The sequence below is a fragment of the Myxocyprinus asiaticus genome, chromosome 46 (assembly GCF_019703515.2).
Source record: "Myxocyprinus asiaticus isolate MX2 ecotype Aquarium Trade chromosome 46, UBuf_Myxa_2, whole genome shotgun sequence".
NCBI classification, from domain to species: domain Eukaryota; kingdom Metazoa; phylum Chordata; class Actinopteri; order Cypriniformes; family Catostomidae; genus Myxocyprinus; species Myxocyprinus asiaticus.
Window position 1 is genome coordinate 15,730,310 of NC_059389.1, and position 14,859 is coordinate 15,745,168.

The 14,859-nt window shown below is 37.4% G+C and overlaps 1 protein-coding gene across 1 annotated transcript in view; it reads left to right on the plus strand.

Moving 5' to 3' along the window:
• Nucleotides 1-14,859, plus strand: part of LOC127436018 (transcription initiation factor TFIID subunit 4-like) — an 80,146-nt gene that overhangs the window by 18,465 nt on the left and 46,822 nt on the right. The window contains exons 9-11 of the mRNA XM_051689902.1: nucleotides 541-710; nucleotides 4,139-4,269; nucleotides 11,119-11,244. Coding sequence (XP_051545862.1) covers nucleotides 541-710; nucleotides 4,139-4,269; nucleotides 11,119-11,244 — 427 coding nt within the window. The remainder of the gene's footprint in view (nucleotides 1-540; nucleotides 711-4,138; nucleotides 4,270-11,118; nucleotides 11,245-14,859) is intronic.

Consider the following 14,859-nt stretch of genomic DNA (forward strand, 5'->3'; position numbering starts at 1 on the left):
GAATGTAAGTGCTTTTATAAAATTATAAGCTTCACATTTCTGTCTTTAAACCCTCCAAAAATTGGCCCCCATTCACTTCTGTTGTAAGTACTTCATTGTAACTTTGATTTTTGCTTTTTTTTAAAGAAAAGGAGGGATGAGTCAAAATACATTTTTGAGGTAATCAACATAAGCCACAAATGCCGTCGACTGAGATTAAACAAGGTTTTAGAATTTTTACAAAACATTTTTTTACAGAAAGAAAAGTTATTCTCAAATAATGCTGGGATAACATGGATCATCAGATTTTGCACAGTTTTGTGGAGTCCATGCCAGCTTGATTGCATGCTGTCATTTAAGCAAAATTAGTGTTTCACTCAAGTTGTTATGCAGATAATATAATTTGCGATTACAAAAATTATATTACATTTAAAAAGTGCAAAAGAGAGGCATTTTCACAAGTGGTCTCAGACTTTTGGTGCCCACTTTTATTGAATATATACCTACCTGCATTTATATTCCTTTGAATTGTTGAATTGTCTCCTCTGTTGGTGTCTGCAGGGATGATGATGACATCAATGATGTGGCATCAATGGCTGGCGTGAACCTGAATGAGGAGAACGCCCGGATCCTGGCCACGGGTTCGGAAACAGTGGGCACCCAGATCCGTTCCTGTAAAGACGAGGCCTTCCTTCCTGCCAGTCTTCTCCACAAACGTCTCCTGGAGACTGGTACGAAATAGCTCACCTCCACAATACTCTCAGTCTGGCAATGTTGTCAGGATCAGTTTCTCCTGGCAAGTTAACAATCGTAAAGAGGTTTAGGCTGTCCCGCAACTGTGTGGGCATTTAATATTCAGTCTAATTACAGTATCAGTGTTGACTGACGACATTTGAGGGCAGATCTTCAAATGGGTGTGGGATTATGAATGGATTTAAACAAAAAGCTGATGAAAGCTGGTCCGATGAGACAGGGAAGATGTGTCACTCTTTTTTAAGCTCTGTGAGTTGCCTGCTTGATTTCAGAGCTGCAAAATGAAAGAATATAATTTTTTCACAAAAAAGGCACATGCATAATTCTGTCTCACTTTAGACTAGGCTTGTCTTGGAAGTAGATTAAATCCCAGACCAAGGCTAGAGTTTCCTCTTAAAAAAAAAAAAAAAAAGCAGAGATCCAATATATCCCTTTTCCACTGAAATGGTGCTTAGCCGGGAAACCCGCCTGCATCTCTCGGACCCGGCCTGCATTTCTACAGACTTAAGACCCGAACAATGATGTAACTGTCTTCATTACTACTGTAACCTGCCGTAATTAACATGCTGCATCACAGTCTTTGTTTACAAGTCTTACAAGTTTTGAGAATGTATTTTAACATCCAGATTCATTTGATTTAGCGTATTTATGCCAGCACAAGCTACTTTTGATGCAACAATGAGAAGTTATTTAAATATATGTGAATTCATAGCAGTCAATTCACTTGCATAATTATTGTAAATAGAATCATTTTATTTTACATGGTAGGGGGAAATAAAAAGCCTGGAGCTACTCTGCAGGAATGGGATTTATGTTTTAATGTGCAACATTGGTCATTTCTAGTGTAGACAGCTTCATTGATTTTAATGGGAGCGATCCAGTTTTGATTTGCATCAATCTAGCCAGTTATTGTTGTTCTGAAAACATTACTTGGTGCAAACATTATCCCCCCAGTTCCTGGTTCGGGACCAGCAGATTTAAGGGTCTGCACGGATCCGATTTCTCCACCCGAGAACCACCTTTTCTGCAGTGGAAATGTGCTGAACAGTTCCATATCGTGTACTGGCTCCAGCTCCGGTACCCAGTTGGTGGAAACGGTGCTATATAGAGTGATTGGTGCCATTCCAATCCCCTCTCCTTCATCTATGCCTAAGACCTTTAGTACACTTTCACTGGTCACTCAAATGCTAAGTCAGCCTAATGATTGCCCTGTGTTCTGAGCTGGAGGCCACCTCGGGCTGAGTATGAATACTTTATGCAGCATCTTCTGATTCCTCTCTGTCAGTTTGCTGTGTGTTGAATTTTGAGGCTGCCTCAGGCTCCATTCTTGACAAGGTCACTCGCATACACTCTTTGGATGTTCCTGCCTAAACAAACAATGCACATTTCAAGTACTAAACAGATTGGGATCTATATACCTGTCAATGCTACATGTAAACAAATTGGAATTTTACATTTTCCTTTTTTATTTAAATATTTTTTTTTTGGAATGCCCAATTCCCAATGCGCTCAAAGTCCTCGTGGTGGCGTAGTGACTCGCCTCAATCCAGGTGGCGGAGGATGAATCTCAGTTGCCTCCGCGTCTGAGACTGTCAATCTACGCATCTTATTACGTGGCTTGTTGACCGCATTACCGCAGAGACCTAGTGCGTGTGGAGGCTTCATGCTACTCTCCGCGGCATCCGTGCACGACTCGCCACATGCCCCACCGAGAGCCAAAACCACATTATAGCGACCACGAGGAGGTTAACCCAACATGACTCTACCCACCCTAGCAACCGGGCAAATTGGTTGCTTAGGAAGCCTGACAGGAGTCACTCAGCACACCCTGGATTTGAACTTGCGGCTCCAGGTGTGGTAGTCAGCGTCTTTACTTGCTGAGCTACCCAGGCCCCTGGAATTTTACATTTTCTGAAGAAACTGTTCGTGGTGTAGGCCCATGTACAATTTGCCACCACTATGCTAAAGTGTTGTGGGTGGATTCCAGGGTGTTGCTATGTGATTGCTAAGGTTGTTGCTTACTGGCCCAGGTCAAAAGAGCCCACCCCCATGTCTTTATGATATTCTGGTCTATAGAAATGGCTCGGGGCCCTGTTTTAATGTAATATTAGAAAGTAATAAAGTAGTAGAACACCTTTCTTCAACAAGCAGCAAAATTTGAGGTACTGTTCATGAGTTACATGTCAATATTTAATACATACAGTTAGTGGATTGTTCAGATCCCTAACCTAAGTATGAGCAATAGTAATTGTGATGCTTGCCTTAGCAAGCACCATTAACAAGCAAAATGAATGTGTTATATCGTAAGACCCATATGCATGCTGATTATGACCCGTAATTCGCAGGGAATAACGGTGGGTGAAAGTCTGCTCACTTTTGTCCCACGCTAATCTGATGAAGAAAGGTGTATGGCCACAGGAAACCAGGCATCGTAATCAAAACCAGACACCTCAGATGCTTTACATGGCAACAGCTTCCACCATATTCTCCTGTCTTTAACACACTGTTGAGTGTTTTCATCAATACAGATTAGCTAACCTTCACATAAATCATTTTAAAGATCTGCTATACAGCAGAAGAAATAGTTGAGGCAGGTATTTGGATCCGTCTAATCCAAAATGCATCCTCCGTTATTGTATTTAAGCAAACTCTCTCTCCCCCCGTGCGCTTGATTTAGCACACAGTGCATACCAATGAGTGCCCGCGGATATGTGCTATTACATGGAGCCCGGCTGTGGTTGTTATGCTGTCGCCGGGGGGGAGCAATGTGTTAAAAATGTAAATCTTCCTCTGGGGGGGTTCTGCGTGTGTGTGTGTGAGTGACGATTTCAGCTTGATGGCTGGAGGAGGAAAAGGGGAGGAGGTGTATTGCGCCACCTGCTGGATGTATGTGTGATGGAGAGAGAGTGACAGGAAGTGAGTGTGTGGGTGTGACAGATGCAAAGTGTTTACTAGTTAAATTTAGGTCATATCATGAGGCAGGTTTGAATAAATGAAAAAAAGTAATTTTACTTGTCTTTATTTAGTCTAGTGCTTAAAGGGTTAGTTCACCCAAAAATGAAAATGATCATTATTTATTCACCCTCATGTTGTTCCAAACCAGTATGACTTTCTTCTGCAGAAGGAGATGTTAAGGAGGTTGTTAGCCTTCATTTTCACTCTTCATTTTCATTGCATCTTTTTCCATACATTGAAAATGATAGTGACTAAGACAACATTCTAACAACTCCTTTTGTGTTCCATGAAAGAAAATAAGTTATAATGGTTAGAAAACAATTTCAGGGTGACTAAATAATGACAGAATTTTTATTTTCAAAATGAACTATCCCTTTAAGGCTCAAAGAACTGCTGTTCACATTTTCATTTTTCCAAAGCAACTTTAATGCAAAACTTTGTCTTATTTCAGCCAAAAAGTTCGGCATGACGGAGGTGCCAATGGAGACGGTCACTCTCATTTCTCACGCCACTCAGTCCAGGCTGCGCTCCATGCTGGAGAAAGTGTCAGCCGTTGCACAACACCGCACAGACTCCTGCAAAGTAAGAACCATTGCATGAACTACTTGCTCCAGTGTGCTGAACTTCAAAGAGAAATACAAAAAAAAACTGACTTTTTCTCATTATACATCCTTCACGCTAAAAATGTTACTGCAGAGAAAGGTTATTCTTGACCCTAGAAGATATACAAGACTAGTCAAGAGTAGATTTTGTTATATGTCATAACTAATTATACCTTTCGCTTTTCTTGCATCAAAACAGGTGATGAAAATGTTAACTAGCTGGGTTTCCATCCACATATTTTCATGTCAATTTTGGGATAACGCATTAAAAAATGCTGAATGGAAATAAATGTGAATAAAATTTCCCAAATTTGCATAATAAAATCAAGGGGTGCACCAATCTAAATCGGCCGGTCTTCGTCTTAAGTCTGTGATCGGCCGATCGTGCCTAGAATCAGGGCCGATTTTTTTTGCAGTGCAGGGAATCACACAGATACACTGTTACTCTAATGAATGAGCTCTTGGTCAGTCCTTGAAGCATGACAGCGTGTCCTCTGGAGGGTGAATTGTTGGCAATTGTAAGTTTTCATGAATTTAAACTTTCAGACATGCTGTTATTCAGATGAATATGCAGGTTTGTTTTTAAAAATTTGAAAGAATTACACGTGTATGAATATTAAGTTGCCCATTACGATAGTAATTCTGACTCGCTGCACTGTGAGCACGGAGAGGATAAAGAGACTACAAATGGGTATACAAATGAATTAAACAACAAATTAACATGCATATACTAATGAGTACACGTGATGTAACGCAAGTCCTCACAGTCAGACGTTGTGTTGAGCGATAGAGACTGTTTGAGCACTTTCAGCTTCACTCAGCCTTCAACATGAGCGCTTTCTGTCACAATCAAACATGCGTGCTTTCCATGTGCTCTCAATATGTCATCGGTCACTCATCTCAGTGCTATTCAGTGAGGATCCCAATTTAAATCAGATTAATGTTGGTCACATTACCACTAATCACAACAATTACATTTTTAACCATAACGGCACCGCGTCTTCACGCATTTGCTTAATAATTCATGATTTGTGTTGCAAGAAGACGCCAAAGACCGTAAACAAATCATAGATATTAATGATTTCTCACTGGAGCAGTTTTATGGATATATTTATATTCTTTTTGAAAGTATCTCTGCTGTGTGTGATGCTCTCATGGTTTTTACTGGATGCCAATGTGTCACAATGACCTTTTGATATTTACAACAGAACTATTCATAACTGTTTCAAAACAAATAAATGTTAGCAATTCACAATTAATGTAATTTCGATATAATTTTGGTAACACTTGATAAATAGGTTTCATTTCTTTAACATTAGTTATTGCATTAGGTTTCATGAACAAACAATGAACAATTTATTTTTACAGCATTTATTAATCTTAAGTTAATTTTAATGAATAAAAATAATATTGTTCATTGTTAGTTCATGTTAGTTCATAGTGCATTAACTAATGTTAACCTATACAACTTTTGATTTTAAAAATGTATTAGTATATGTTGTAACTAACATCAAGTTCATTAGTTCATGTTAACTACAGTAACATTGTTAAATAATGTTAACAAATGGAACCTTTTTGTAAAGTGTTACCGTAATTTTACTGTCTGGGGCATAAACATATAACTGCAGTATATAACTTGCAAAAGTGTGGCAAAAGGCACTTTTTAAAAAATTGGTATCGGTATCCATCGATCTTAGTGTTAAAAAAATCAGAGATTGGTATCGGCCTTAAATTTCCTGATCAGGGCACCACTAAAAAAAACTTTTGCTTGAGGTGAATAATTTTTTTTTATTTGGTAAGAATAAAATTATAATTTAATAAACGTGAACATAATTATGATTGCACATTCAATAAGAGACACTAAAAACAAATACGAGTTTAAAAATTCATTAAAAGAACTTAAAATATTTAATAGTAATAACTATACAATAAATGAAAATATACATTTTAGAATGTTTTATCATGTCGTTTTAGTGAGTTGGGACTGTTGGGAATTTCTTGGAATATCTGAATTATAAATCCGATTTTCACCCTACAAGAGCATTAGAATAGAACAGATTTTATACAGGTGAAAAACTGATAGCTTGGCCCATAGTTCAAAGAGTTTCCCGGCTTTAAAGCCCTCAATTTGACACTTTTTCATTAGTAAGAATTACCACAGGTTAGACCATGCAAGGATGGTTCATCATTGAGTAGGTCAGTGTAACTATGGTTTCTATAAAACATGCCATAGCATTTTGTTATGAACAGTAGCCTAAACACTTTTCAAATCCTCAATTAAAAATTCTTTGTTATAATAAAAACTAAGGAGATGTCTTCCCCTTTTAGTTTTAAAATGAATCTGTAAAACATTTTTGCAAATCATACCATTTTTTCCTCATTAGTGCTATTAAGAAGGTCGGGTCTGTCTGGCCTTATGAGATGTTTGACATTCTCCATAGTGCTTCAAATTAGAAAATTATAGATTTTATTCAGGTTTTGTGGTCTACGCTGTTTAGTGCTCCGCATGATCTAGTCAATCCTGGTTTATGACACGTCCAGTGTGAAATGGGAAGCGCATTTAGCGCTTAAAAAGTGCTTTTGCGATAAACCACTGAACGTCTGAACGTCTCGGGGGTTCTGCTGAGCCCCCTCTCTGTCCAGGGCTCTTAGAATATTTTGTTTTTGTCTTGTTTTCCATTTAAAATGGTTTAAAAATCCTTAAAACAACATTACATCATAAACAAAACAATACATTTATTTGAGAAGCAACATATAAGATATTTAGACATGCTTTAAGAGAATGTATCTTAAATATAAGTGTTTTTTCACTTAGTTATACTTCTGCAGACAAATATACTTACATTAAAGAACTGTTCTCTTAAAGCAAGTCTAAATATCTTATATGCTGATTCTCAGGTGAATGCATCTTTTTTTTAAAGGATTTTTAGATATTTTAAAATATTTGTATTTTTAATATAATATTCAACATTCTCAGATAACAATTTTTTCTTCTGCAGTATAGCTGCTAAAGAAAATGTACATTGTTTTAAAGGAGTTTTAGATATTTATATTGGAAAACAAGCCAAAACAAAAACAAATCCAAAACATATTTTGTTTCAGTGTATAATGGGGTGAAGACTACCCTCTCTCACCTTTTTGTTCACTTCAATCCATCTTTAGCTCACAAAAAAAACAAACTTATTAATAAAGCTGCGTATTGCCCGTTTTCTTCACGATAAGAAATGCACAGTGACACATTATGATTCAATAAGTCACGAGCCATCACGTTATAATCTAGCTGCAGCAAGCGCGTGTGCTCGAGGGACGAGTGTCCCCGTGACAGAGTGTGCATCAGCCGGGTGCAGTTTAATTCTCCTCCCCTTAGATCGGAACACTTCATGCAACTGACTGAGAAGAGGCACTGACCGCACAGAGAAATGCCAGTTTCAGAGTTTGTAGTTATTTACATGACCTGCTTTCTTGTTATTTGAACTTTAATAAAGCTATAATGCAGTAAATATAACTGCATTAAAGATGTAACATCAGGGTGTTTCCTTTAAAGACGCTCGACACACAAGTTTTGCTTAAGCTGAGCGTCAGCTCCGGCTCCATTTATCCCACAACAAGAGTGCTTCTGTATTTACTTATTTTGTATTTTTTTATAATTCCATCATACTTTGCAATCTATATCATCTGAAGTTGTTTGGAAAGTTTAGTGTACGACTGGACTGTGAGCTGTGTTTTCTTCCTCTCCTCAGTCAGGCGCAAACTGCAGAGCTGCTCTCATGCATCATCATTAGAGTTTAATGTGATCTCATGTTACGTTAAATGAGATCAAACGACTATTCGACAACGACATTTTTTGTGAGTTTGTCTCAAATCACATGACTTAATAATTGCTGATCGTTAGCAAACATGAAGTTTGACAGCTTTTTGTCTGTGCCCTCTAAATGGCCATTCATTTATTACATTTAGTAAATGAGCCACAGTAGTTAGTACAAGTTCCCCAGCGTCAACAAATTCCATTTCTATTTTGTGCCAATTTCTCCAGAAGTGCTGATTTTGTTCTCTGGAACACATGGGATGGAAACGCTGCTTTATTCACATATTGCTTTTCCACTGATTTTTTTACTTGGATTGAAACCTCTAATATTTGCAAGTCATGAACGAGGAAGGATCGCAAAACTAACCTACAACCCCAATTCCAGAAAAGTTGGGACAGTATGAAAAATGCTAATAAAAACAAAAAGGAGTGATTTGTAAATTATATTCACCTTTGCTATATTGAAAGGACTGCAACTACACATTATATGATATTTTACCTTTTTTTTTTTCTTTTTTTTTTTTTTAATGTACAGTAATTTCAAATCAGATGGTTGCAACATGCTCCAAAAAAGTTGGGACAGTTGAGTGTTTACCACTGTGAAACATCACAATTTCTTATAATAACACTTATTAAGCATTTGGGCACTGAGGACACACATTTGTTAAGTTGAGAATGTGGAATTTTCCCCCATTCATCCATTATGCAGGTCTTCAGCTGCACAAATGTACGGGGTTTTCGTTGCCATCTAATGCGCTTCATAATATGCCACACATTCTCAGTTGGAGACAGGTCAGGACTGCAGACAAGCCAATCTAACACCCAGACTCTCTGTTTACACAGCCATGCACTTGTAATCCGGGCAGTATGTGGTTTGAAGTTATCCTGCTGGAAAATGCAGGGACGTCCCTGGTAAAGACGGTGCTGGATGGCAGTATATGTTGCTCCAAAATGTGTACATATCTGTTTGCAGTAATAGTGCCCTCACAGATGTGCGAGTTACCCATGCCATGGGCACTGACACACCTCTGGCCCATACAGACACTGGTTTTTGGACCAGACTCTGATAACAGCTTGGATGGTCCTTTTCCTCTTTGGCCCGGAGAACACAACGGCTGGGTTTTTCAGAAACTATTTGAAATGTGGACTCATCAGACCAAAAAACACAGTTCCACTGTTCTACTTTCCATCTAAGATGAGACCGAGCCAGGAAAAGTCGGCAGCGCTTCTGGACAGTGTTGATGTATGGCTTCTGCTTTGCATAGTAAAGTTTAACTTGCATCTGTGCATGCAGCGGCGAGTGGTGTTGACTAACATAGGTTACTAAAGTAATCCCAAGCCCATGTTCATGATATCCACGATGAATGACATTTTGTAAGACCTTGACATCTGAGGGATCGGAGATCACACGCATTCAGAAGTGGTTTTCGTCTTGCCATTTATGCACTGAGATTTGACCAGATTCCTTGAATCTTTTAACTATATTGTGCACTATAGAGGGTGAAATACCCAAAATCCTTCCAATTTGTCTTTGGGGAACATTGTTCTCAAAGTGCTGGATTATTTGCTGAAGCATCTGTTGGTAAATTGATAAATCTTGAACGATCCTTGCTCTTGAAGGACTAGGCTATTTTTGGAGGCTCGATTGCCTCACCTGTTTAACATCTGTTTCACATCACCTTATTTCAACTCGTCAAATTGTTATTAGTCTTTAATTGCCCCAGTTGCAACTTTTTTGCTGTGTGTTGCAATCATCTGATTTGAAATTACTGTTCATTTAAAAAAAAAACAATGAAATTCACAAAGAAAGATATCATATAATGTGTAGCTGTAGTGCTTTCAATATAGCAAAGTGTGAATATAATTTACATATCACTCCTTTATGTTTTTATTAGCATTTTTCATACTGTCCCAACTTTTTTTTGGAATTGGGGTTGTAATTGCACAGTCTTTAGGAAATGTAATGGCCAAATAAAATGTACATTTAAAATTATTGTAATATTAATTTCAAAATGTTGCCTAATTTTATGTCACCAGCAAAATCATCATGACTAAATCATGAAAATACATTATAAATTGCACAGTCCTACCTGTTAGTTTAACAAGACTTTTACCACCGCTGGAACACTGTATTGACAGCATCGTTATCCAAGACCAAAAGTATTTGTCGTATAATTGTATTTGGAGCACAATAAAGGATGCAGGAAATGATGGAAATGAACAATTTAAATGAACAATTCAATAGGATCAAGGAATGTTGCAGTCTGGATTTGAACTTGTGCCAACGACATGTGCATGTCTCAGTGTGTCCTGGAAATCTCTGGCATTTTTTTTAGGCTAAACATCCTGAAATTGTATTGACCTTTTTTATTTTCAGAGATGGAATGTAATGCAGGTTGTAAAAAAAAAAAACTGAGAAATTCAGACTTTCATCTTGTACTCGGAAGAGAGAATACAGTGTCACGTTGCAATTTGTCCCAATCTGATTCTGAATTGTTTTTTTTTTGTTTTTTTCAAAACAATTAACTGGCACGGCTATAAGAAGTCAGCCCGTTGTCATCAGCGAAAAACAAGCCAAACTTGAATGGAGACAGGAAAAGTTGGCCCTGATAGTGAGGTACAGCCTCAATGTAAAAGAAAGAGAGCGAGAAGAAATGAGACGAGCAGTGCCGTTCCCGCTGCTAATAGGGTATAGCCTCAGAAGTGCATAAAAATGTGTGGGTTCCTTTACATTTGTGCGCCGCTTGGCTTTGCTCCTCCGCTGTGCCTCACGCAGCTCTTTTACCTGCAACGCTAGAACAACCTTCGCTGGAAAACGAGTCAGGGGTTGCCTCGGAGAAACACTGTGAAACATACAATTGTCCCATTAGCTCTGGGTGACCTACTAACTTCACTTCCATTTATGTACGAAAGGGAAAAGAGTGAAACTTTAGGCAAGTGGGGAAAAAAGTTTGTTCGTTCTTATAACTGCATAAAGGTGACGAGTGTGTTGATGAAGAGTTTGATGTTTTGTTTTTCCTGTAGGATGAGGAGCTGTACAAGCAGGGGTCGGATGTACGAGCCCAGCTGAAGTTTTTTGAGCAGTTGGAGAAGATGGAAAAGCAAAGGAAGGATGACGAGGAACGGGAGATTTTAATGAAAGCAGCTAAAGTAAGTTTGAATGACACGGGAGCAACCATAAGTTACTATAATCTAATTACTTTTTATAAACAAAAAGTAGTGTACACTACTTAAAATTTTTGTAACAAGAATACTGGTGCTTTTTTTATAGCAAAGTTACGTTACTTTGGTTAGGCCTACACACAGTAGGGGGCAAAAGTCTGAGTCTGTTAGTGGAAATGGCTCTGTTTTGCACTTTTATTTTTTATTTTTCCTTAAGAATAAAAAATCTGACCTGAGTTAACATTGTCAGTACCACAAATTTGCTTACATTAGTGAACAAGAAAGTTATGACATAAATTTAATAAGAAATATTTCAGATTACTAATCACTAATCAAATTTTGTGATGTTGACCACGTGAGCTCCTTTGTACAAAAGGTAAGATTTCCCTTCTTCCATTGAAGCACACAAGATGCTCAACTTTGGAGTACATAACAGTATGAGTGCATGCCTTCATTAAGCTCCTGAGACCCAAATATGATTGCTGTGGGAATTTTTATTCTTTCATTCTTCCCTCACCCTATTTGATTTGTAAATAGTAGCCCCTAAGAAACATGCAAAAAACAAACAAACTTTTAGACCAAATGGTTTTCCTAAAAATTGATGTCCACATATGTGGACAGTGGGACTCAGTTGTGAAATTTTAAATAATACCAAGCTATTCAACTTATGTGCCAGAGAAACTAGCACGCAGCCATCTTGAAAATCTTGTCTCGGAACTTCCGTTCTAGCGGTTCTATGTAGATATCTATGGTGTTGATGTCAAAGTGTAATTAGCTAGTGAAGTTGATTTACAGGTTATAGAGTTGTCGTAAGCTATCATGAGTATTTTAAAGTGTTCAGGGGTTGTCATACAACTGGAGGCAGAGCGGGAGATTTTAAAACAAGAGTACTTCATTCATAAATACACAAGATCCTACCTTCACGCCGTGGACATGTGCCTCTGTGCTCATGAAACTCCAAGAGACAACTTAAAGTCATTAAAAATATCACTGTAAGAAATCTCTGATCACCTTCTCATGTCATTCACCCATCGCATTATAGTTAAGGTAAGCAGATTAAACTGGGACGGGGGAAGGGGTGCAACTATATTAACACACACACACACATACACATGTGAAAGTGTATGTTTTATTTTATATTCCATTTACTACAGTTTTAATCACATTTAAGCCTCTAAAAAAATGTAGGTTGACAAATTAATTTTAAAAAGTACAATTGTAATTTTCTTTAATGTTGAAATTGCATGTGTAATAATACGAGCTGTCACTGTTAGAAATTTCTGACCCACTTTATATTAGGTGGCCTTAACTACTGTGTACTTACTCATCTGATACAATGTACTTATTATGTACATATGTGTTGTTACATTGTAATTACATTTAAAGTACTTGCATTTAATTACATTTGTAGTTACACTGTTAACTTTACCCCTAACTCAACCCTTACCCCAAAACCTAACTCTAATCCCTAATCCTAACCCTAACCCTACCCTTACTCCTAAACCTACCCGTAACCTCAGTTGCAGCAAATGTGGAAATTTTGCAGAACAACATGTAGTTACACAGTAAATACATAGTCTTGTATGTATTTAATGTTAGTACATAGTAGTTAAGGCCACCTAATATAAAGTGTGACAGAAATTTCATGTATTTACACATTTTAACACAAATTATTAACAAGTTGAAACCTAAAAATTAAGGAGAATTACACATATAACAATTAAACGTTGTATTATGAAAAAGTGCAGTGTGTCATAGCTGTCTGAATGTGATCTGCCAGGTCCAGTTTACCTCTGCGGGTGTCGGAACATTTAGAGTGACAGAAAAAACACCTCACGAGCATTTTCACATAGTAAAGGGGTGCTGTAGACTCTTCTTAGTAGCTTCAATACAAACAGGAATTTAGATGACAAAATTCGGAAGAGCGGAAGCAGGGCGGGGCTGATTTTTTTTTTTATCAAATTGTTTACTATGTTTCCAGGAGTGTTGGTTTTTCATGTTTTTGAGACGTTACAGGCATTACATCAAAAATTAGCATAAATAATTCCGATTCAAAGTAATGGCCAGCATCATCCAATCACTGCCAGCCATGTTAAAATAAAATTATACATTATAAATTCTGAATCTATGTACTGATTACCATTGTCCCATGTCTGCCAAACATGTTGAGTGGACCAAACATCATCTGCAGCCTGAAACTGAAGTTCTGAAAGGAAATTTGGATTGAATGCTCTTAGCTGCATAGAGAGCCCGTGCTCCCTATTTAGTGAATGACTTAACCTCCACTTAACCTGGTTTCAGAACATTTTGAAATGCACCTTATTTTCATCCTAACTCCATATAAAGCCTCTGAAAGCAAAATTTTCCAGCTTTTGGATGCATCCATTGATTCTCAATGTGATAATGCTCAGTGAATATAGGATATTTTAAATGAAAATGAGCATACAGTCCACGTACGTGGTCATTGTTTTTAACAGCATGGCTTTTCGCGATAAATCGCTCAAGTTTTAAAAATGGCATATCGGATGAAACTAGAGACTCGAATATTTTGAATCGAACATGTTTCATTGTAAAAACATAATTAGGTTTCTTACAAGATGTAGTTTTGTTGGCGTTTCTCCCAAAGACAAACTCAGTCTGTGGTCAACGCCATGTTGTTTAGTCACAGGACTCCGTACGATGAAAATTTAACCCTTTACTGACAGAGTCTTCTGAACTGAGATCAGTTGGTTTAAATAAAATGAAATTATGTGTTGCGTATAGCGAAGCCAAAATACAATGTCCATGCATGTGGACGCAGGGTCGCACAAGGTTATAGCATAAGGGGGACCTAACAAATACTGAGAAATTCTGAAATTCATGTGAATGGAAAAACAAAAACCTTTCTGTGAAATGAATACTTCCCACTAATGAACATTCCACCACTGTAAGCTTGATCTGTGAAATTTATTAGAGCATGAGACTCACCTTAATTACATTCACACCTGCACACACACACACACACACACATAAACATATGTGCCAAAAGCAAACATATACACTGGCGGCCACATGTTTGGAATTATGTACAGATTTTGCTGTTTCGGAAGGAAATTAGTACTTTATTTCACCAAAGTGGCATTCAACTGTTCACAAAGTATAGTCAGGACATTACTGATGTAAAAAACAGCACCATCACTATTTGAATGTATAGTAAATTGCTACTAGATTGAAATTAAATTAAATTAAAAATACTAAATTGCTAATTTGGTACTAGAAAATCACTTGCCATTATATCAAACACAGTTGAAAGCTATTTGGTTCATTAATTAAAGCTTAACATTGTCTTTGTGTTTGTTTTTGAGTTGCCACAGTATGCAATAGACTGGCAATGTCTTAAGGTCAATAGTAGGTCAAAAATGGCAAAAAAGAAACAGCTTTCTCTAGAAACTCATCAGTCAATCATTGTTTTGAGGAATGAAGGCTATACAATGCTTGAAATTGCCAAAAAACTGAAGATTTCATACAAAGGTGTACACTACAGTCTTCAAAGACAAAGGACAACTGGCTCTAACAAGGACAGAAAGAGATGTGGAAGGCCAGATGTACAACTAAACAAGAGGA